General features: G+C 50.3%; 1 protein-coding gene across 1 annotated transcript; it reads right to left on the bottom strand.

Annotated features, from left to right (window-relative positions):
* Positions 1–22,749: 22,749 nt before the first annotated feature.
* GINS3 (GINS complex subunit 3) lies at positions 22,750–24,506 on the bottom strand (the record flags this gene model as incomplete). The annotated part of the gene is made up of 2 exons (XM_073669041.1): positions 22,750–24,071; positions 24,273–24,506. Coding segments are annotated over 2 exons (465 nt in total), but the record flags the coding sequence as incomplete, so codon positions are not given.
* Positions 24,507–25,169: the final 663 nt, after the last annotated feature.

Below are 25,169 nucleotides of genomic sequence, written 5' to 3'. Positions count from 1 at the left end.
TATATACAGGAGGAGATAACACACAGGTATATACTATATACAGGAGGAGATAACACACAGGTATATACTATATACAGGAGGAGATAACACACAGGTATATACTATATACAGGGGGAGATAACACACAGGTATATACTATATACAGGAGAGATAACACACAGGTATATACTATATACAGGGGGAGATAACACACAGGTATATACTATATACAGGGGGAGATAACAGGAATATACAGGGGGAGATAACACACAGGTATATACTATATACAGGGGGAGATAACACACAGGTATATACTATATACAGGGGGAGATAACACACAGGTATATACTATATACAGGAGGAGATAACACACAGGTATATACTATATACAGGGGGAGATAACAGGAATATACAGGGGGAGATAACACACAGGTATATACTATATACAGGGGGAGATAACACACAGGTATATACTATATACAGGGGGAGATAACACACAGGTATATACTATATACAGGGGAGATAACACACAGGTATATACTATATACAGGGGGAGATAACACACAGGTATATACTATATACAGGGAGAGATAACACACAGGTATATAATATATACAGGAGGAGATAACACACAGGTATATACTATATACAGGAGGAGATAACACACAGGTATATACTATATACAGGAGGAGATAACACACAGGTATATACTATATACAGGGGGAGATAACACACAGGTATATACTATATACAGGGAGAGATAACACACAGGTATATAATATATACAGGGAGAGATAACACACAGGTATATACTATATACAGGAGGAGATAACACACAGGTATATACTATATACAGGAGGAGATAACACACAGGTATATACTATATACAGGGGGAGATAACACACAGGTATATACTATATACAGGGGGAGATAACACACAGGTATATACTATATACAGGAGAGATAACACACAGGTATATACTATATACAGGGGGAGATAACACAGGTATATACTATATACAGGAGAGATAACACACAGGTATATACTATATACAGGGGAGATAACACACAGGTATATACTATATACAGGGGGAGATAACACAGGTATATACTATATACAGGAGAGATAACACACAGGTATATACTATATACAGGGGGAGATAACACAGGAATATACAGGGGGAGATAACACACAGGTATATACTATATACAGGGGGAGATAACACACAGGTATATACTATATACAGGGGGGATAACACACAGGTATATACTATATACAGGGGGAGATAACACACAGGTATATACTATATACAGGGGGAGATAACACACAGGTATATACTATATACAGGGGGAGATAACACACAGGTATATACTATATACAGGGGGGATAACACACAGGTATATACTATATACAGGGGGAGATAACACACAGGTATATACTATATACAGGGGGAGATAACACACAGGTATATACTATATACAGGGGGAGATAACACACAGGTATATACTATATACAGGAGGAGATAACACACAGGTATATACTATATACAGGGGGAGATAACACACAGGTATATACTATATACAGGGGGAGATAACACACAGGTATATACTATATACAGGGGGAGATAACACACAGGTATATACTATATACAGGGGAGATAACACACAGGTATATACTATATACAGGAGAGATAACACACGGGTATATACTATATACAGGAGGAGATAACACAGGTATATACTATATACAGGGGAGATAACACAGGTATATACTATATACAGAGGGAGATAACACACAGGTATATACTATATACAGGAGAGATAACACACAGGTATATACTATATACAGGAGGAGATAACACAGGTATATACTATATACAGGGGGGATAACACACAGGTATATACTATATACAGGAGGAGATAACACACAGGTATATACTATATACAGGAGGAGATAACACAGGTATATACTATATACAGGGGGAGATAACACACAGGTATATACTATATACAGGGGGAGATAACACACAGGTATATACTATATACAGGGAGAGATAACACACAGGTATATACTATATACAGGAGGAGATAACACACAGGTATATACTATATACAGGAGGAGATAACACACAGGTATATACTATATACAGGGGGAGATAACACACAGGTATATACTATATACAGGGGGAGATAACACACAGGTATATACTATATACAGGGGGAGATAACACACAGGTATATACTATATACAGGAGAGATAACACACAGGTATATACTATATACAGGAGAGATAACACACAGGTATATACTATATACAGGAGAGATAACACACAGGTATATACTATATACAGGAGAGATAACACACAGGTATATACTATATACAGGGGGAGATAACACACAGGTATATACTATATACAGGGGGAGATAACAGGAATATACAGGGGGAGATAACACACAGGTATATACTATATACAGGGGGAGATAACACACAGGTATATACTATATACAGGGGGAGATAACACACAGGTATATACTATATACAGGGGGAGATAACACACAGGTATATACTATATACAGGGAGAGATAACACACAGGTATATACTATATACAGGAGGAGATAACACACAGGTATATACTATATACAGGAGGAGATAACACACAGGTATATACTATATACAGGGGGAGATAACACACAGGTATATACTATATACAGGGGGAGATAACACACAGGTATATACTATATACAGGAGAGATAGCACACAGGTATATACTATATACAGGGGGAGATAACACAGGTATATACTATATACAGGAGAGATAACACACAGGTATATACTATATACAGGGGGAGATAACACAGGTATATACTATATACAGGAGAGATAACACACAGGTATATACTATATACAGGGGAGATAACACACAGGTATATACTATATACAGGGGGAGATAACACAGGTATATACTATATACAGGAGAGATAACACACAGGTATATACTATATACAGGGGGAGATAACACAGGAATATACAGGGGGAGATAACACACAGGTATATACTATATACAGGGGGAGATAACACACAGGTATATACTATATACAGGGGGGATAACACACAGGTATATACTATATACAGGGGGAGATAACACACAGGTATATACTATATACAGGGGGAGATAACACACAGGTATATACTATATACAGGGGGAGATAACACACAGGTATATACTATATACAGGAGGAGATAACACACAGGTATATACTATATACAGGGGGAGATAACACAGGTATATACTATATACAGGGGGAGATAACACACAGGTATATACTATATACAGGGGAGATAACACACAGGTATATACTATATACAGGAGGAGATAACACACAGGTATATACTATATACAGGAGGAGATAACACAGGAATATACAGGGGGAGATAACACACAGGTATATACTATATACAGGAGGAGATAACACACAGGTATATACTATATACAGGAGGAGATAACACACAGGTATATACTATATATAGAGGAGATAACACACAGGTATATACTATATACAGGGGGAGATAACACACAGGTATATACTATATACAGGGGGAGATAACACAGGTATATACTATATACAGGGGGGATAACACACAGGTATATACTATATACAGGGGGAGATAACACACAGGTATATACTATATACAGGGGGAGATAACACACAGGTATATACTATATACAGGGGGAGATAACACAGGTATATACTATATATAGAGGAGATAACACACAGGTATATACTATATACAGGAGGAGATAACACAGGTATATATTATATACAGGGGGAGATAACACACAGGTATATACTATATACAGGGGGAAATAACACACAGGTATATACTATATACACAGCACATGGGTGCACGGTGCCAGTGATAGAGCGGCTATGTCTCCTGGTGCATGTGCAGCGTGCGGACCCCCGTGATGTAATTGCCCTTAGATGTATTTCCCGTCCTGTGAGATATCGTTACATATCAGACACTTCTGTTATAGGGGGTCTTGGGAGGGGTGAGTCCCCAATGACCTATGCATTGATAGCGGTATTCAAAAGGAGTTTTGGGGGCATCTAACTATTGAGACTCCTCGTCCTCCCCTGTGGGCGCAGGGTGGTCTCTGTGCAGCGGTGTAAGGCGGCTCTGGCAGCAGTGCAGACGGCGCTCTGTGTCCAGAATCTGCCCCTGCTGTGTCTTGTGCTGCACAGGTAGATGATCGGTGGTTTATTACGTGTGGCCTCGTGGGCGGCGCTGACTTCTGGATTAGTGACGTTCCCCGCGAGGCCATGGGGGGGGGCGATCCCACCAGCTCCTACAACCAAGGGGTAGATTGACAGGGACATGCAACACAACTTTGCCTACCATGTGCCCGGACCCCCGCCTTTCATGCCTTGCACCACATTATGGATTTAGGCATGTTATTAGCACGCTGGAGAGGGGGTCACGGCTGAACGTGCCCCCCGGTTAGGAGCGAGGCCTAAACTGTCGGGGTAAAAGAGAATATATATATTTGTAACTTTTATACTTTTGTAACTTTTATACGCTTTTTTGCTAATGTACTAACCACCATTTTGTGTTCTATAACAATAAGCTTTCCTTGCTACGTAATACTCAAATCGAAACTTAAACTAAGACAGTTCCAGTGTTGCCAAGACTTATTTCAGAGAAACAAAACAAGATTATAAGCTGACGGCTGCAATATCTGCCCAGAGACTGAGATAAGGAGATGTGGACCAATCAGGAGTGGCCAGACACTGGACTTTCATGGCTTACCCCGCTCCGGACAACCCCTTTCCCCTCCCCATTATGTAGTGTATTTAGGTTTGTGCATGTAGGAATAAACACAGAACATTGCTGAGAACGTTGTCTGTAGTAGCCTCTGAGCATGCTCTGAGTTTGAACCAGCTTGTTGTCTGACTCATTCTTTGAATGGTTGACCCATGCTCATAGTTTGAATTTGGAGTGACTGGAGGACGAGTGGAATGTCATCACGACCCCCACAAATGGCGCTCAACGTGCGGCGTGGCTAGCGGTACGCCGCCCTCCCGGACCCATATTGCTGACTTCCCTGGTGGTGACCGCGGTGGCTGAATTTGAGGCCTGATCAACCTCCATCGAACACGGTAAGTTGAGATGTATTTTATATGTCTCACTTGCCTGTGTGTCAGCCGCAGCGGTTCCTGTTGGGTTGTCAGGTTGGATCTGGGTGGGTGATCGGTCGAGTGGTGAGACCTCAGGCGTCCTGCACCACGTCCTGAACCAGCAAGTGTTAAAACGAGTGACGTCGCATGCCTGCGCGTGCTCGTGTGCACACCACCTCCTCCTCCCCCAGTCACTGTACTTTTCTTAGATAGCTGCCTCCCGTAACTGATAGTCGAAGTTTCAAAGCATTCCTGAATTGTAGTGTAAGGGAGAAAGAATCTGTGACGAATTGAGGAGTGCTCTTCGTCTAACACAGAGACTCCTGTAAAGTCAAGGTTAGGAAACAGTGTATTGAGGTGTCTCTACACTGTCGGGTGGTGCCGTGGTAGGAAAGGAGATAGATTGAGGTGTCTCTCTATCTCAACAGTGTATTGAGGTGTCTCTACACTGTCGGGTGGTGCCTTGGTAGGAAAGGAGATAGATCGAGGTGTCTCTCTATCTCATCAGTGTATTGAGGTGTCTCTACACTGACGGGTGGTGACCTGTAGTTAGAGTGCCGTGGTGAGTCGCACTGTAAAGTCGCCATTCAAGGCTAGGAAAGGAGTTAGATTGAGGTGTCTCTCTATCTCATCAGTGTATTGAGGTGTGCTCTACACTGAGGAGTGGCGACCTGTGGACTGCACCAGTGATCTGAGTCGCGACAGATCATCGCATTCTATAAGAAAATGTTGCGTATATTTAAATTTGAAAGATCTCGTAAGTTGCGGAATGCTGCTGTAGGAGTTAAGCCAATTAGTGGAGTTACGGGAAGGCAAGAAGAATGTTAGGAATTTGTATAACATGATAAGCTTATCCAGTACAGGCAGGCTTTAGTTTTCAGTGTAGAAAGAATGTGTTACACAGAAGTTGGGAAAGTTGGGTGAGGACTTCTACACCAGGCTCATGCACATCTTAGAGTAGATGGTGCAGGGGGGAACAGAGAATGCCGAGCCTTTGTTCGGATACATGAAAGCTGCAGACTGTGATTTGTTATGTGCCCCCAAAATGGCCGTTGCACCTTTGTAGCCTGTCACTACACCGAGCCCTCAGCCACCGCCCTATAATGGTGCCAACAATAAATTACCGGAGGGGTGGATGTGTCGGGTGTGTGGAGAGCAAAACCCATTTTGGGCGGAGTTCTGCTGTGTCTGGGGGGGGGGGGGGGGGGCGCCCATGGCACGATGCCCAGCCTGCCTCCAAGAACATTCCCACTCCCACTCTAACTCCTCCCTCCCACGGCCATCTTCCTACACCTCTTACTTGTTGTGGGAGGCCCGGAAAGCCCCAATCCGGCCTATATCCACTACTAGATCCGTCCGGTGCATATTACCAGCCACCAGCACAGGTGGAAAAGCCCGCCGTCCCAGAGCACCCATCTGAAACTAATGTGACACCCTCTGCTCCAGTCCACGATGCTGAGACGCTTCCCCTTTTTCCTATGGGAGTCACCCTCAACCCTGGGGATATCCTCAACTCCCCAGAATTTCAGGCCAGACTGCTCTCCCTCCGCCAACATACTGTTACTCAAGACGATACGGAGCCAGATGAGGGATGGGCTCAAGATACTCCAGCCCCCCCCCTCCTGTACCCCATACGTCTCCTATGGCATCCTCCACCCCACATCCATTACCCGTACTCCGGCCCTTGCTCCAAGCAACTGCTGAAAGAGCACCACCCCCCCAGCCCCTCAGAAGTCTGGGACCCCTGCCGCTCCCGGAACCTAGTAGACCCATCAGGACGCCCTGTCACTCTGTCAATAGGCTATGGTGACATCCTTACACATCGGGTGGGGGCCATGGTCAACCCTGCAAACACCTGTATGAGCCATGTTGGAGGATTGGCTCGCAAAATTTCCCTTGCTGCTGGTTCTACTCTGGCTGCAGAATGCCAGGCTCACTTAGCCGAAAACGGAGAGCTTTCAAAAGGCCATGGTTTCCACAAAAGCAGGACCCCTTAGTACGTATGAATCCGGCCTAGAATACATGAAACAGTTAAAGGCCTGGGCTCAGAATCGCTTGTCAGATCAAGCTGGGTCTATACAAGATGTTCAACAAGACCCTGATGAATCTGTGGAAAGATATGCTGCAAGACTCAGCATGCATTTTGAGGATCTCGGATACAGTTTTCACGTCAAGACGCAGGCCGCCCTGTTGGTTCAGGCCCTAGTAGATTGCCTACAAGACGCTCTCAGAGATGAAGTCCTGAGAGTACGGCCCGAGATTCGTTCTTCTTCTTTCAACGACGCGGTGGACTTCGTTAAAGCTTTCCAAAAATCAATGCTAAAAATGGAAAAGGATACTAAGCCAAAGAAGAAAACCGCTCCTGCCATGGTATATCAAGCCCAAGAAAGCTACCCACCCCCTGGCAACCAACATGGAATCAAGTGGGTAATGGTTAAAGGCACAAGTGATGATACTCCTCCCACATATAGAAAACAAAACAGAAGAGATGACAAGGGGCCACCTAGAGACAAGAGACAATCTCGTAATTCTGAAGGACGCATACTGTGTTGGGAATGTGGTAGCCCTAATCACATTCTCAGAGACTGTCCAACCCGCAGACAGTACCATGACCGCTCGTTTCATGACGGTCCACACAACCATGGACCTTCCCGTGAACCATTCACCCACGCCAATGACGGCTCGGTCAACCAGTGTCCACTTTCCCGGCTACGCATCTCACGGCCGCCTGTGGGACTGTCACTTTACAGGTGGACCATCAACCACTGGAGTTCCTGGTGGACACTGGGGCGGCCACATCTATCATTTCCTCTGCACAGCTCCCTCCTTCTGTATCCCTATCACCGGATACCCTCACCTGTGTTGGGGTGGAAGGCCAACATATTTCCTCTCCACTCACAGTCCCTGTGTCTACAGGACCGTTCACCGGAGTACTCACAAGATTCTTGGTCTCTGAAACTTGCCCTATCAATCTGTTGGGAGCCGATCTCTTAGAGCGGATGAAGGCAACAATTACTTTCGGAAACCATGGTATGGAGCTTCTTTTGCGGGACCCTCATTCCGAACAAGGGACTGAAGACCGCTGTGTTCTTAAAGCCTTCCCTCTCATGATGATGACCATACAACCTCACAGTTCCCTCACTCTCTGTGGTCCAGTGGGCCAGAGGACGTCGGCCTCCTGCAGGTTCCCCCGGTCCGAGTACACCTCAAGCCTGGACATAGGTACCCACGGTTGCCACAATACCCCCTCAAGGCTGCACAAGAACAAAGCTTGGGTACCCAAATCGCTTCCCTCCTGGAATCAGGAGTCCTTGTCAGATGTGTGTGTGTGTGTGTGTGTGTGTGTGTGTGTATCTCCATGCAATACACCCCTCTTTCCTGTAAAAAAGAAAACCGCTCCGGGAGAGCCTCCAAGATACCGGTTGGTTCAGGATCTCAGAGCCGTCAATGCAGCTACCATTTTAGAAACTCCAGTGGTACCCAACCCAAACACCCTCTTGTCTCATGTGCCTCCAACGGCCACCTTGTTTATGTGTCGGGGTAAAAGAGAATATATATATTTGTAACTTTTATACTTTTGTAACTTTTATACGCTTTTTTGCTAATGTACTAACCACCATTTTGTGTCATATAACAATAAGCTTTCCTTGCTACGTAATACTCAAATCGAAACTTAAACTAAGAAAGTTCCAGTGTTGCCAAGATTTATTTCAGAGAAACGAAACAAGATTATAAGCTGACGGCTGCAATATCTGCCCAGAGACTGAGATAAGGAGATGAGGACCAATCAGGAGTGGCCAGACACTGGACTTTCATGGCTTACCCCGCCCCGGACAACCCCTTTTCCCTCCCTATTATGTAGTGTATTTAGGTTTGTGCATGTAAAAAATAAACACAGAACATTGCTGAGGACGTTGTCTGTAGTAGCCTTCTGAGCATGCTCTGAGTTTGAACCAGCTTGTTGTCTGACTCATTCTTTGAATGGTTGACCCATGCTCATAGTTTGAATTTGGAGTGACTGGAGGACGAGTGGAATGTCATCACGACCCCCACAAATGGCGCCCCACGTTGGGCGCCATTTGTGGGGGTCGTGATGACATTCCACTCGTCCTCCAGTCACTCCAAATTCAAACTATGAGCATGGGTCAACCATTCAAAGAATGAGTCAGACAACAAGCTGGTTCAAACTCAGAACATTGCTGAGGACGTTGTCTGTAGTAGCCTTCTGAGCATGCTCTGAGTTTGAACCAGCTTGTTGTCTGACTCATTCTTTGAATGGTTGACCCATGCTCATAGTTTGAATTTGGAGTGACTGGAGGACGAGTGGAATGTCATCACGACCCCCACATATGGTGTTAGATCTGGCCAACGCCTTCTTCAGTATACCCTTACATGAAGATTCGTGGTTTCTTTCTGCCTTCACCTTTCAAGGAGCACAGCTTACATGGACCAGGACTCCGCAAAGAGCCCAGAACTCTCCTAACCAATTCACTCATTCTATGAAGTCTATTCTGGAGCCATGGGTTCAAGAGAACCCTCAGGTCACCTCTCTACAGTATGTGGATGATCCTTTACTCTGTGGCACTGAAGAAAATTTGCCAGAGATGTCAGCATCCCTTCTCTGGTTTCTTCACTCAGCTAACTGTAAAGTCTCGAAAGGCAAAGTCCAATGGTGTCTGCCCAAGGTCATTTTCCTCGGACATTGTATATCACAAAGTGCTAGACATCTGACTGAAGAAAGAAAACAAGCCATCATGGATATCACCTTCCCAATTACCTATTCCGCTATGCAGACTTTCCTTGGTCTCATCACTTACTGCAGGCAATGGATCCCTGATGTCTCAAAGCTCATGCAACCTCTGTACGACTGTCTCAAAAATGAAGGCTCAGTTTGGTTTCATGCTGAAGATCCACGTGTTTCTCATCAACACAGACTATGTTTTGACCGCCTTAAACAGGCTGTTGTCTCTGCCCCGGCCTTGGGCTTACCAGACTATACTCAGCCATTTCACCTTTTTGTCTCGGAATCGGAAGGTCATGCCTCTGGAGTTCTAGCACAACGCTATGATCATAAGTATCGGCCTTTGCGCTACTACTCAGCCCGCCTGGACCCTGTCGCCCGAACTGCCCCCACGTGCCTTAAGGCGGTCCACGTTGCTCACATCCTCCTTGACAAGTCAGCTGATATCGTCCTTGGACATGATCTAGTTATACAGGCTGGCCATGATCTCTCAGCTGTTCTGCAACAAACATCTCCGAAACATCTAACCAACCAAAGACACCTGCGGCTGCAGTGTTCCCTATTGTTGCCCTCCAATATAACATTTACCAGATGTCTGACTATCAACCTTGCCACTTTGCTTCCACCTTCTAGGGGGGGAAGGTGAAGAGGGTGAAGGTCCATTGGTGGAACCTCATGATTGTATAAAAATTTTGCAGGAAGAGACTTCTGCTCCAGAGAATATGGTGGCACATCCGCTCGCAGACCCTGCCTTGCACCTATGGACTAATGGATCCCGTTTCGCAGACCCTCAAGGGAAGTTCCACACGGGATATGCTGTCACAAAGGACCTAACAGTCCTCAAGGCTGAAGCTCTACCACCATACATGTCTGCACAAGAAGCTGAACTTGTGGCTCTCAGAGGCCTGCCACCTGGCAGCAGGAACAAAGGCGAATATATATATACCGATTCCAGGTATGGACATGGAATTTGCAATGATTCTGGACTCTTGTGGAAGTCTAGAGGATTCATCACAGCTGCAGGTACACCAGTGAAACATGTCTCATGGATTAAGGCCCTAATGAAGGCCCTGGAACTACCCATTCAGGTTGCTGTTATCAGGGTCAAGGCTCATGGAAGACTAGATTCCAGGGAAGCCAGGGGCAACCACCTAGCTGACCAAGCAGCCAAGACTGCGGCAGTGGAGAATGTGTCATCAAAGTGGCAGGAAAAGGAAGAAGAGATGGGGGGAGACCCTGCAAACCGTAGCTGTGGCGCTCACTAGAGCAAGAGCCAAAGAACAGCCGGCGGAAGACCATACAAGTCCAGCGGAGACACGAGTGGAATCCAGGGGGGTTAAGATGCCTGAAGAAAAATTGTGTGAGGAACAAAGGAAGACCCCCCACTGAAGAAGTCAAGCAATGGAAATCGGCAGGAGCCGTGCTGGCAGGTCGCAAAGATTCAAAGGTCAACTCGACTCTTTACCAAGTGGGTGGGAAGCCTTGCTTGCCTAGACGTATGTACTCAGCTGTGGCAGCATGGGCTCACGGGCCTACACACAGAGGAAAGAATCAAGCCTTGGCATGTATCAAGAAACTGTACTTTGCACCCGGAATCTCTTCCACTGTGACTGCGTACTCAAAATCCTGCTCTGTCTGCGCTACCTGCAACCCAACGTGTACGGCACGGGTCCGTCTCCAACACCTGGCTAAACCAGACTACCTTTGGCAGAGAATACAAGTCGACCATATCCAAATGCCTAAAGCAGGAAAATAGGAGTACGTTTTGGTAGCCGTGGATATGTTCTCAGCCTGGCCCGAGGCCTACCCGGTTGTCAACATGACTGCTAAAGTCACAGCCAAGAAACTGATCACCGAAATTGCCTGCAGATTTGGAGTTCCCCAAGTCATAGAATCGGACCAAGGACCAGCTTTCACAGCAAATATCTACGAAGAACTCTGGAACATGTTGGGAACAGATTTGGGCCTCCACACTCCATACCATCCTGCCAGTTCAGGCAAAGTGGAGAGAATGAATTTCACATTCAAGACCCAGCTCTTGAAAATGACCTAAGATCATCCCCTCCCCTGGCCCGACCTACTCCCTATAGTATTGTATCATATCACACACACTCCTCAGGTCAAACATAGGCTGACTCCCTATAAAATTTTGTTTGGGACCCCCACCCAAGATAGGAGAGATTAGGCCCCAAGAGTTGTCTGAAACACATGATAGAGTGTTAAAATTTGTGATTGCCTTGTCTAGAGAATTGACTAACACCCGCTCTCCAGTATCTGCTTCTCTCCCAGAATCTACAGGTGATGCAGTACATGATTTCATCCCAGGCGATCTAGTGTATGTGAAGAAGTTTGTCCGGAGAGACTGCCTCCAGCCGCGGTTCGAGGGACCGTACACTGTGCTTCTCACCACCCCGACGGCTCTGAAGCTTGAGGGCAAGAGCACCTGGATTCACGCCTCCCACTGCAAGAGAGACAGAACGAGTCTATAAAAGATGACTACCTTCTTCTATATCCTTTCCATATGCTTACTGTCTGTCCCAGAGTGGACAGCTACCACACAGGGGTAGATACCTCCTTCTCAGGTTGGTTGGGAGGGCTCAAGGGATTCCTCCAACAAGTTTGTCTAGTAATGGGAGGTCTACTAGTATTGGGCCTGGTGGTCCTGTGCTGCATAGTCCCCTTATACAGGAAAAATATAACCAATGCTGTCCCAACCTCCGGGACCTTTCTGAATCAAGAGAAGATATGGAGAAATACACTCCTTTGAACAAGCCTGACCAGACCCCCCATGACAAAGTCCAATTGAGAAATTTAGTTTAGGGACAGTTGGGAGAACTCCATGTGTCATTAAGGATAGGGCTCGATTGTCTGGGGGCGTCCCATAAGGGGGCAGCTTCTAAGATGATTGGGTGAAGAAATCCACCTCCCCTCTCCCCACACATGGACAGTCTCAAAGGCCCCGAAGCAAAGGAAAGCTTAGTGTTTAGGGGGGAATGTCGGGGTAAAAGAGAATATATATATTTGTAACTTTTATACGCTTTTTTGCTAATGTACTAACCACCATTTTGTGTTCTATAACAATAAGCTTTCCTTGCTACGTAATACTCAAATCGAAACTTAAACTAAGACAGTTCCAGTGTTGCCAAGACTTATTTCAGAGAAACAAAACAAGATTATAAGCTGACGGCTGCAATATCTGCCCAGAGACTGAGATAAGGAGATGTGGACCAATCAGGAGTGGCCAGACACTGGACTTTCATGGCTTACCCCGCTCCGGACAACCCCTTTCCCCTCCCCATTATGTAGTGTATTTAGGTTTGTGTATGTAGGAATAAACACAGAACATTGCTGAGAACGTTGTCTGTAGTAGTCTTCTGAGCATGCTCTGAGTTTGAACCAGCTTGTTGTCTGACTCATTCTTTGAATGGTTGACCCATGCTCATAGTTTGAATTTGGAGTGACTGGAGGACGAGTGGAATGTCATCACGACCCCCACAAAACCACAGGGACAGATTAACAGATGGTGCCACGTTCTCGCCTTCCAGGAGCCGCACACTTCACGATTGTGTCGTCCCCCCCCCCCCCCCGAGCCCGGTGACCAGGACCTTGGAGCAATCACTAATACATTATTGTAAGTGCGGCCACATAAAGGTCAGGGGTCCCCGCACCCCCCGATCCTACGCTCACATGCACCAGGGCCTGATGGAAAGACGCCTTCTGAAAAGCTACTGCCGTCCACAACGGATTCCAGCTGCACAGTGCACCCCCGCGATCCTCGCTCCAAGCTTACCCCCACCCCCGATCATCGCTCATGGCTTCTCCCCTCTGATCCTCGCTCATGGCTCCCCCCTCCGATCCTCATTGTCGGCTGCCTTTAGTTCCCCGTTTCTCGCTTCCCTTGATCCAGGCTGCCCCCGATCCTCGCTCATAGCTCCCTCCCTCCAATCCTCGCTCATGGCCCCCCCCCTCTGATCCTCGCTCATGGCTCCCCCCTCCCTGATCCTCGCTCATGGCTCCCCCCTCCCTGATCCTCGCTCATGGCTCCCCCCTCCCTGATCCTCGCTCATGGCTCCCCCCTCATCTGCTGACCCTTCCACATGGCTCAGCAGTAAATCGCAGCTTCCCACCACTAGACGCCTCGCACTCAGTCGCGGCTCTGCAGTCCTACACAGGACGATGAGGCAGCCGGAGCACAGAGGATGACTATGGGCGCCTGCTGAGGCACAGGTGTCTCCTCCCAGCTACACAGCCCTTCCCTCTCCGCCTCATCGGTCACCACACCGCCGGCGCCTCATCCGGTCACCACACCTCCGGCGCCTCATCCGGTCACCACACCTCCGGCGCCTCCTGTACAAAGATCTCAGAAGGAATGGTAAATGTAGAATCAGCGCCAAATTCATCAATCACCAATGAGACGAAGCGAAGACCAGGAGCATCGAAGAGGAAGAGCAAAAAGCAGCGAGACGGGTGAGAGGAGGACGCGGCCACGGCAGGCGCAGCTTTCTCTTAGGGCTGGTTCACATGTTGCTTTTATTTCTGTATAAAATATGTAAAATGCAGCAGAAAGATCCTAGTTACTTACCGGTAACGGGATTTTACAGAGCCCATGACAGCACCACCTGAGAGAGGGTATCCGCCCACCAAGGACAGGAACCTACTGAATAAAAAGGCGGTACCTCTCCTCCGCATCAGTTTTTTGTTTCAGAGCATGAGAGGGCCTCCGACGACAGGTTAATACATAACCACCACCTCAACATATGTACTAAACACCTTAAAAAAAGTGCACACCACAGTGATAAAGGGGAGGGAATTAATAGGGTGCTGTCATGGGCTCTGTAAAATCCCGTTACCGGTAAGTAACTAGGATCTTTTCCCCTTCTCCCATGACAGCACCACCTGAGAGATTTATAGAGATTAAATACCAGAGGGAGGGATCACCGCTTGCAACACCCTTCTACCAAAGGACAGATCAGTAGAAGAGGAAAGGTCAAGACGGTAATGTTTGTAAAATGTAGCAGGGGATGACCAAGTTGCCGCCTTACATATAATGTCGATGGGCACATCCGCCTTCTCAGCCCAGGAAGCAGCTACAGCTCTGGTGGAGTGGGCCTTCAGGTTCTCAGGAACCGGCAGATTGCTAGAAGAGTAGGCTAAGGTAATAGTATCCCTGACCCATCTAGCTATGGTCCCCCTTGTAACCTTAAGTCCTTTCCTAGCCCCCTGAAAGGATATAAATAAAGCGTCACTCTTTCTCCAGGCTTTTGTCACTTCCAAATACTGGACTAACACCCTCCTAACATCTAAGGTGTGAAGCTTATATTCCTCAGAATCCCTAGGATTAGGATAGAAGGAAGGGAGAGTGATTACTTGCGTCCTATGGAACTTGGAGGCTACCTTTGGAAGATAGGCTGGGTCTGGTCTTAAGATTACTCTATCCATACATACTTGAGTGAATGGATGGTTAACGGATAGTGCGTGTAAGTCACTGACTCTACGAGCTGATGTCAGGGCCACCAATAGCGCAGTCTTTAAAGTTAAGATTTTTTCTGAAACCTTCTCTAAGGGCTCGAAGGGAGGTTTGGTTAATGCTTCCAGAACTAAATTAAGGTCCCAAGGAGGCATTCTTGGAACAGGAATAGGTCTGGATCTATGACAGGCTTTAATAAATCTAATGATCCATCTATTTGCTGCCAAGTCATAATTATACAGTGCCCCCAGAGCCGATACCTGTACCTTAAGAGTACTGGTGGCTAGTCCCATGTTTAACCCCTTCTGGAGGAATTCTAGTATGGCCTCAATAGGAACCCTCCCTTTGGCAGACTGACCCGAGGTAGACAAGAACTTAGCCCAGGTTCTACCATAGATTCTAGTTGTTATCGGCTTTCTACTTGCTAGAAGGGTAGTAACAAGATCTGGAGAAAACCCCCTTTGCGTCAATAGCGACCTCTCAAAATCCAAGCCGTCAAATGCAGGCCCGCTCTTTGGGGATGACAGACTGGGCCCTGCCTGAGGAGATCCGGGATGTCCGGAAGAACCCATGGATCTGCTTGGGACATGCTCTTCATCCAAGTGAACCATGGTCTCTTGGGCCAGAACGGGGCGATGAATATAACCCTCGCCCGTTCCTCTCTGATCTTCCTCAGGATAGTAGGGATCAGTACTAAAGGGGGAAAGGCATAAGCTAGAGTGAAATCCCACTGAATCTGCAGCGCGTCCACCGCAAACGCCCCCTCTTTTGGATTCAGGGAGCAAAAGGTTTCGGTCTTCCGATTGTGTCTGTTTGCAAACAGATCTATCTGGGGCTGTCCCCACCGATCCACAATCTGCTGAAAAACGGCTGGATTCAACTCCCACTCTCCTTGTTTCAAGATGTGACGACTCAAGAAATTGGCCTTTATGTTCTCTTCCCCTTTTATATGCAGTGCCGAGAGCGTAACCAGCCGACTCTCGGCAAACCTGAAGATCTGATCCGCTATTAACATCAGAGGGAGAGACCTGGTACCCCCCTGATGATTGATGTAGGCGACTGTTGATCTGTTGTCTGACATTATCCTGACGTGAGGACCCTGAAGAACAGAACTGAATTCTTTTAGCGCGTTTCTGGCTGCCAACAGCTCTTTCATGTTGGAAGAGAGGCTTGTCTCGCTGTCCGACCAGAGGCCTTGTACAGAACGATCCCTTAGGTGAGCTCCCCAACCTTCCGCACTTGCGTCTGTTGTAATTGTATCCGACACCTGGAAGGTCCAAGGAACCCCCAAAGATAGGTTGACCGGAGATGTCCACCAGTCCAGGGAGTTGATCACAACATCTGGAAGAGATATTTTCCCATTCAGGCGACCTTTGAGCCGCCTGTCCGCTGCCAGAATCTCCTGTTGAAGACATCTGGAATGGTGCTGGGCCCACTGAACCGCCGGAATGCAAGACGTCATTGTACCCAACAGAGACATTGCACTCTTCAGGGTGATGGTCGGATTGCTGACAATCTGAGATGTTAGGGATCTGATCTTCAGTTTCTTTTCCTCTGGCAGAAGACAGGTTTGGTTTTCCAAGTCCAGAATGAGACCCAGGAAAGACTGAACCCTCTTTGGTTCCAGCTTTGACTTCTCCAGATTTAACAGCCAACCTAGGAGTCTTAGACTGGCCATGACGTCCGCCAGGGCTAGAGCACAGAGTTGACTTGATCTGCCCACTACTAAGAAGTCGTCCAGATAAGGGATGACTAAAATATCTCTTTCCCTCAAGTGCGCTGTGACCTCCAGAATGATTTTTGTGAAGACTCTCGGCGCCATGGAAATGCCAAAGGGAAGAGCTGCGAACTGAAAATGCCTTACGTGCCTGCCGAATTGTACAGCTACTCTTAGAAACTGTTGATGATCTGGCAAAATCGGGACGTGGTAGTAGGCGTCCTTCAGATCGAGGACGCACATAAAACAGTCCGGAAATAACATCTTTATGGCTGATTTTATTGTTTCCATCTTGAAAGGCCTGTAGATTAAATGGTCGTTCAGTCTCTTTAAGTTCGCAATGGTCCTGAAGGAGCCGTCCGGCTTCTTTATTAGGAAGAGGGTCGAATAGAATCCTCTTCCTTGCTCGGGTGCAGGTGTTTCCACCAGAACTCCTTTCCTGAGCAGAGAGAGAACTTCCTGCTGTAAGGCTATCTGTTCCGCTAAACCTCTGGGGGCTGATATTTTGACAGTGTTCTTGGGCCTGCTCTTGAACTCTAGTGTGAGCCCCCTCCTGATTATCCCTAAGATCCAAGAATTGGATGAAATTTTCTTCCAGGCAGGCAGGAAGTGGGACAATCTTCCTCCCACCTGGGGGGAACTGTCACTTAGGGGCTTTCTTATTCTCGGAGGAGGGACCCCCAAACATGAAGCCTCTGCTATACGGCTTTCGGTCTTTCCAGCTACCTTGGTCTCTGGGAGCTTTACTGCGGCTGTATTTTCTCTTCCGAAAGGAACTGTTAAATCGGGAACCAGACACCGTGGGAAATCCATGTTTTTTGTCTGCGGCTTTATCTAGGATGTCATCTAGACCTTTGCCGAACAAGAAGTCCCCCTCACAAGGGATTGAGCACAGTTTAGACTTTGACTGCACATCTCCTGGCCAGCTCTTGAACCATAGCGCCCTACGGGCTGCATTAGAGAGGTTTGCAGACCGGGCAGCCAGCCTAACTGAATCTGCCGATGCATCTGCCAGGAATGCAGCCGCTCCCTGCACAAGAGGAAGGTCTGATAGAATTTTCTCCCTGGACACATTCCCCCTGATCTGGTCTTCCAATTGTTGAAGCCAGATCATCATAGATCTAGCAGTGCAGGTCGCTGCTACTGCCGGTTTAAGGGCCCCTGCTGACGACTCCCAGGTTTGCTTAAGGAAGGACTCCGCTTTTTTATCCAGCGGGTCTTTTAAGGCTCCTAAATCCTCAAAGGGCAGAGTGGATTTTTTTGAAGATTTTGAAATGGCCACGTCAATCTTAGGGGTTTTGTCCCATTTAGCCGCATCCTCATCCTCAAAGGGGTACCTCCGCTTGGAGGATGACGGCAGCTGACCCTTCCTCTCCGGTTTCTTCCATTCCCTTTCTATCAGAGATTTAATCCGGTCATTGACCGGGAATGAGCGTCTCCTCCTTTGGTCTAAGCCCCCGAACATAACATCCTGGACTGTTCTGGGCACTTTGGTATCGGTAATACCCATAGTCCCTCTGACGGCTTTAACTAGTCTCTCAGTATTATCAACCGAAAAACAAGGTCTGCCCACCCCCATTATCATCCGAAGACTCCGATGACGATGAGGAGTGATTAGAGGAGGAAGGCAGTTCTCTCTTAAAACGGGACTCCACTGATTCCTCTGATTCTGAAGAAACTAGTTTTTCGCTTCTTTTTGAGTGAGGTTAAGCCTCTTAAAGACTCTCTGACCTCTGTCTGGATTAGATCCTTTAATTCTAAAGAAAACCTGGGGGACTCCTCTGCAATGGTTTTCTGAATACAGTCCGAGCATAGGTTTTTGGCATAGGAGGTGGGAAGACCGATTTTGCATAAAGCACACTCCCTGTTTTTATTTTTAGCACTACACTTCTTCGCCTCCTGAAAGGAGAAAAAAAAAAGGAGAAAAAAAAAAGGAGAAAAAAAAAAGGAGAAAAAAAAAAAGGAGAAAAAAAAAATGGAGAAAAAAAAAAAAGGAGAAAAAAAAAAAAAAGGAGAAAAAAAAAGGAGAAAAAAAGAGAAAGAGAAAGAAGCACATTATTCAAGGTGAGACTTTCACGAAGATCACTCACCACACTGCCGTTTAGACTAGGGTACCGGAGGCGGTGGTTGCCGTTCACATGAGGGCTCCCATCTGGCGGAGGTGGACTGACGAAGTCTTTTCTGACCAGTCTTGCCGGAACTCGTACACCCCTCACTGCTGTGACTTTGTCGATGGGAAGATTCCCGTTCCATTTGTTTGAGCTGCTTGCGCTGCTTTGATGGCTGTGGCTGCTGCTGTACTTCCTGTGGCGGTGACAGCTGCTGCCCAGGTGACTGCGGTTCCTCATTCATCATGGCGGGGATGCAGACACCGCCATCCTGATTGCTCCCCATCCTTAAAAGCAGTAGGGCTCCACCTCCTTTAGGCTCCTCCCCTTCCGGCAGCGTGCTCATCTCTCTTTCTTTTTTAAATTTTAGCCAGCTGGCGCGCTACCCGCAGATCCACCTGCCTCTGCGCGTGCGCAGCCCAGCGGCACCCGGCGCGCTTGCAGCGGGATGACAGCTTCCCACCCGCACATGCGCAGACCCGGTTTCCGGCGCACTCCGTGATAGGGCGCGTCAGCACCCCGCGCGTGCGCAGCCCGGACTTCCGGCGCGCTCCGTCACAGGGTGCGACGCGACCCCCACGTGCGCAGCCCGGAAGACCTGCCGGCCGGCGCGCTCAGTTCATCTTTGCGAGGCGCAGACCCGGCCGCAGGCCCCGGCGCACGCGGGGAGGCATCCAAAGGAAAACAGCACCTCCTCCCCACACGCAGACCCGGGCAGCAGCCAGACGGGCTGGGAACAGGGACCATCTGCTGCTTCCACGGCCTCCAGGCCGCACCGTCCATAATCCAGGTACGTGAGGTACCACCTGGTGAGGCTCCCATCAGGGACAGGAACCAAAAAACTGATGCGGAGGAGAGGTACCGCCTTTTTATTCAGTAGGTTCCTGTCCTTGGTGGGCGGATACCCTCTCTCAGGTGGTGCTGTCATGGGAGAAGGGGAAAATATATTATTTATTTTTACACAATTTCTGGTGCTAAACCAAAGGGGAAAACTGCTGTAAGAACGGACAGGCTGCTGTTCTAAAAAACATAAAGCAGAAGGAAAACCGCACCACACAACGCTGCAACCGCCCAGGAGCGCGAGGGAAGGGCTGAGCTCCTGCTCAGATGGACACCTGCTCCTCCTGCAACCGCCCAGGAGCGGAGGAGTGCGAGGGAAGGGCTGAGCTCCTGCTCAAATGGACGCATGCTCCTCCTGCATCCCCCGGAGGTTCTGCTCCTTCTCAGATGGACGCATGCTCCTCCTGCACCCCCCGGAGGCTCTGCTCCTGCTCAGATGGACGCATGCTCCTCCTGCAACCGCCCAGGAGCGGAGGAGCGCGAGGGAAGGGCTGAGCTCCTGCTCAGATGGACGCATGCTCCTCCTGCAACCGCCCAGGAGCGCGAGGGAAGGGCTGAGCTCCTGCTCAGATGGACGCATGCTCCTCCTGCAACCGCCCAGGAGCGGAGGAGCGCGAGGGAAGGGCTGAGCTCCTGCTCAGATGGACACATGCTCCTCCTGCAACCGCCCAGGAGCGGAGGAGTGCGAGGGAAGGGCTGAGCTCCTGCTCAGATGGACGCATGCTCCTCCTGCATCCCCAGGAGGCTCTGCTCCTGCTCAGATGGACGCATGCTCCTCCTGCATCCCCAGGAGGCTCTGCTCCTGCTCAGATGGACGCATGCTCCTCCTGCACCCCCCTGGAGGCTCTGCTCCTATGGACGCATGCTCCTCCTGCACCCCCCTGGAGGCTCTGCTCCTGCTCAGATGGACACATGCTCCTCCTGCACCCCCCCGGAGGCTCTGCTCCTGCTCAGATGGACGCATGCTCCTCCTGCATCCCCCGGAGGTTCTGCTCCTGCTCAGATGGACGCATGCTCCTCCTGCACCCCCCCGGAGGTTCTGCTCCTGCTCAGATGGACGCATGCTCCTCCTGCATCCCCCGGAGGCTCTGCTCCTGCTCAGATGGACGCATGCTCCTCCTGCACCCCCCCGGAGGTTCTGCTCCTGCTCAGATGGACGCATGCTCCTCCTGCATCCCCCGGAGGCTCTGCTCCTGCTCAGATAGAACGCATGCTCCTCCTGCACCCCCCGGAGGTTCTGCTCCTGCTCAGATGGACGCATGCTCCTCCTGCAGCCCCGGAGGCTCTGCTCCTGCTCAGATGGAACGCATGCTCCTCCTGCACCCCCCGGAGGTTCTGCTCCTGGCTCAGATGGACGCATGCTCCTCCTGCAGCCCCCGGATGCTCTGGTCCTGCTGAGATCAAAAGGTCTCACAGAATTCCCACCAAGGTTGTGGGTGGACGAGTTCTGGTCCAGAGGCGCAGGGATCAGCGCCATTCCTCCTCCTCTTGTGGATGATCGGCTGCAGCCCCCGCTCTTCCGTCAGTGCAGGTGACAGACCGCTTCCCGCTGCAGAGGTGGCGTGCCACTGTCAGGATGACGATGGGTGACCGGTGCCCACCCGGGAGCCAAGTCTACAAGCATGGGGCCACTAAGAAGAGACTGACATCCAGTGTGGGTGACTTTAGCGCCAGTAACTTCTGCAGAGGTGAGTAGGGTCAGTGAAGTTGTGACCCCCCCCGATAGCGGCTGCTCGTCCGTAGAGCTCAGCAGGGGGCCGGGTCCTATCGTCATAAACACCATCAACACCCCAAGAAAATAATATAATCCAATGATTGGGGAACTGGAGCGGGGAGGGTCAGAGGCGACACGTACATCACTTACACCTGCAAACAAGTGAAGGACACCGGCTCCCTCTGGCACAGCTTTATGGCTTTCCATGATCTGCAGGTGCCAGATTCTGCCGATTGCTGCCATTTCTTTAATAGTGAGTGAAGGGGACAGAATTATTTCTACATGGCAGAATCCGGCGTGTTACAAGCAAACAAAATACTGCAGCAGCGTCCCGAGCCCAACCCAAGCAGCGCGCCAAACCCAAGCAGCGCCCCGAGCCGCACTCCAAACCCAAGCAGCACCCCGAGCTCGTGCCAAACCCAAGCAGCGCGCCAAACCCAAGCAGCACCCCGAGCTCGTGCCAAACCCAAGCAGCGCCCCGAGCCAAACCCAAGCAGCGCCCCGAGCCAAACCCAAGCAGCACCCCGAGCTCGTGCCAAACCCAAGCAGCACCCCGAGCTCGTGCCAAACCCAAGCAGCACCCCGAGCCAAACCCAAGCAGCGCCCCAAGCAGCGCCCCGCACCAAACCCAAGCAGCGCCCCGAGCTCGCGCCAAACCCAAGCAGCGCCCCGCACCAAACCCAAGCAGCACCCCGAGCAGAGCCCCGCGCCAAACCCAAGCAGCACCCCGTGCCAAACCCAAGCAGCGCGCCGAGCTCACGCCAAACCCGAGCAGCACCCCGCACCAAACCCAAGCAGCACCCCGCGCCAAACCCAAGCAGCGCGCCAAACCCAAGGAACCCCCCCGAGCTCGCGCCAAACCCAAGCAGCACCCCGCGCCAAACCCAAGCAGCACCCCGAGCCAACCCAAGCAGCGCGCCAAACCCAAGCAGCACCCCGAGCTCGCGCCAAACCCAAGCAGCACCCCGAGCAGCGCCGCACGCCAATCCCAAGCAGCACCCCGCGCCAATCCCAAGCAGCGCACCAAACCCAAACAGTGCCCCGAGCTTGCCCCAAACCCAAGCAGCGCCCCGAGCCAAACCCAAGCAGCGGACCTGAGATCTCAAACATCATCGATTTTGCAGCTACTGTAAAATGCTGCATAACATCTACCCTCGGAGCGTGCTCACACACAGACTTTTTGCAATTGGAAAAATGCAGCATTTACAGTAACAGCAAAATAAGATTTCTAAAATCTCATGCACACAGTGCAGTTTTCTTGAGCTGTGACGAGTTTTACAACCACAGCTCGGCAACACAACATTTTTGCTGCATTTTATTACCCATTCAATTAAACGCATAAAAACCCATCAGACTCTCGTGAAGTTCACAACATTGTTCTGCAGTGAAAAAACGAAGCCGCAGCCCCCAAAAGAAGCACAGGAGAAAAAAAGTGCTGCTTTAAGGAATGTTGAGTTTTGTGAAGTGAGAGATGACAGGATCAGGCCGATAACACCGACTCCTCGGACACATCTGCCGTCCTATGTGGGGACCAATAAGGTGTCTGCACAGTGTCAGGAAGGGGCCCGATAAGCTGCCAGCACACAAGCGGCACCATGCCAGCACCGAGCACATGGGAGGGCACCAACCAGGAGCAGCAATTTCACAGAGAAGGACAGAATCCCCCCACACTAATGTATATTACAGAGTGGCCCCCAGAGCAGGAGGCCACACAAACAAGACCACGACCATAAAGTCAGAGCAATGGCGGGAGGACAGATGTGAGCGGTGGACTGCAGCTCCGTGGCCTCTCTGTAGTCCCTGTGGACCGGACCACCTATACCACTGCTGCGGTGTCAGGATATTCCCAGCACAGCCGCACTCACAATCAGCATGGAGGCAGCAGGGACTCACTACCACCCGCAGTGCTGGTCGCTGCCCAGGACGCACGTACAGGCAGTATACAGACGAGGCAGGAGGTCCGTGCTGCCGTGTGAGGCATCTGCCATGAAGACAGTCAGTTCTGTACTATGTGGCCACCCCTGTGAGCCCCCCACACCCAGAGACCATCATTGGTAACAATGGCGGCACTAGTCCTGCACATACGACGGCGCCGTCACGCATCAGTCTCATTGAACTTCCTCTTCTTGTAGCTCTGCACCAGGCTGGAGGCGGTGATCTGAGCGGCCGTCCCTCGCTCCCAGTTCTGAAAGGCATTCAAGCCCCTCTGTCCGGTCCGGAACAAGCCGCGCTCCAACTCGTCAAGCCGCGCCACCAGCGCCGACGTGTCCTCATTGTAAGCGTTCTGGGAAGAGTCCATGATGCGCCGAAAACGACCAATGAAAGTCTGCAAGACAAGACAGGAGGCAGAATAAGAGGCCAAGGCTGGTAGGTACCGGATCATGGAGGAACAAGCGACCAAGGCCCGAGCCGCCAACCACCCGGCATTAATGGCGGCCTACAGTGCTAGTGCCAGAAGGAAGGTGTGTCTCTCCCGTAGCCCCCTGAGGGGTACAACTCTCCCGTAGCCCCCCGCCCAGCACCACACCTGCAGTAGGGTCCGAGCGATCTCCGTGTTCTCCGGACTCTGGAAGCTCAGCAGCTGTAAGCCAAAGCAGTAGTAGTGAGGCCCCATCTTGTGCAGGTCCACCACCCCGGCGTCAGCGCTGAACACGGTGCGCCAGCCCTCCCGGTACGTCCTCGGCAGCTCCACAGAGACGATCCTGCGCTTGTTGTCATACAGACCCTTCACCATCCACAGCGGCAGCTCCATCCTGGTGCCCTGCAGAGAGTGGCGCAGTTATAGCCGAGAGCGCGCAGGTCCCACAGGGCGGAGACGGAGGCTAGGCTGCTGGGATCTATGGAGGAGGGCGAGGGTAGAGCGCTACTGCCAGGACCTATGTGAGGAAGGAAGGGGGGGAGGCGGTGCTGGGCCCTATGTGGAGGGGGGAGGGCGGTGCCCTGCTGGGCTCTATGTTAAGGGGGGGGGGCGCGGTGCAGGGCCCTATGTGGAGGGGGGGGAGGGCAGTGCAGGGCCCTATGTGGAGGGGAGGGGGGGGGCAGTGCAGGGCCCTATGTGGAGGGGAGGGGGGGGGGCAGTGCAGGGCCCTATGTGGATGGGGGGGGGCAGTGCAGGGCCCTATGTGGAGGGGGGGGGTGGGGGCAGTGCAGGGCCCTATGTGGAGGGGTGGGGGGTGGTGCAGGGCACCATGTGGAGGGGTGGTGCAGGGCCCTATGAGGAGGGGTGGGGGAGCGGTGCCCTGCTGGCCCTATGAGGAAGGGGGGGGGAGCGGTGCCCCGCTGGGCCCCATGTTGGGGGAGGGGCAGTGCCCCGCTGGGCCCCATGTTGGGGGAGGGGCAGTGCTAGGCCCTATGTGGAGGGGGGGGAGGGAGTGCTGGGCCCTATGTGGAGGGGGGAGCGGTGCCCTGCTGGGCCCCATGAGGA

Source organism: Phyllobates terribilis, unplaced genomic scaffold (assembly GCF_046119375.1).
Source record: "Phyllobates terribilis strain yellow unplaced genomic scaffold, ASM4611937v1 Scaffold_1739__1_contigs__length_219557, whole genome shotgun sequence".
NCBI lineage: Eukaryota > Metazoa > Chordata > Amphibia > Anura > Dendrobatidae > Phyllobates > Phyllobates terribilis.
Note: the sequence above shows the minus strand (reverse complement) of the source record. Positions and strands in the feature narration are given on the sequence as shown.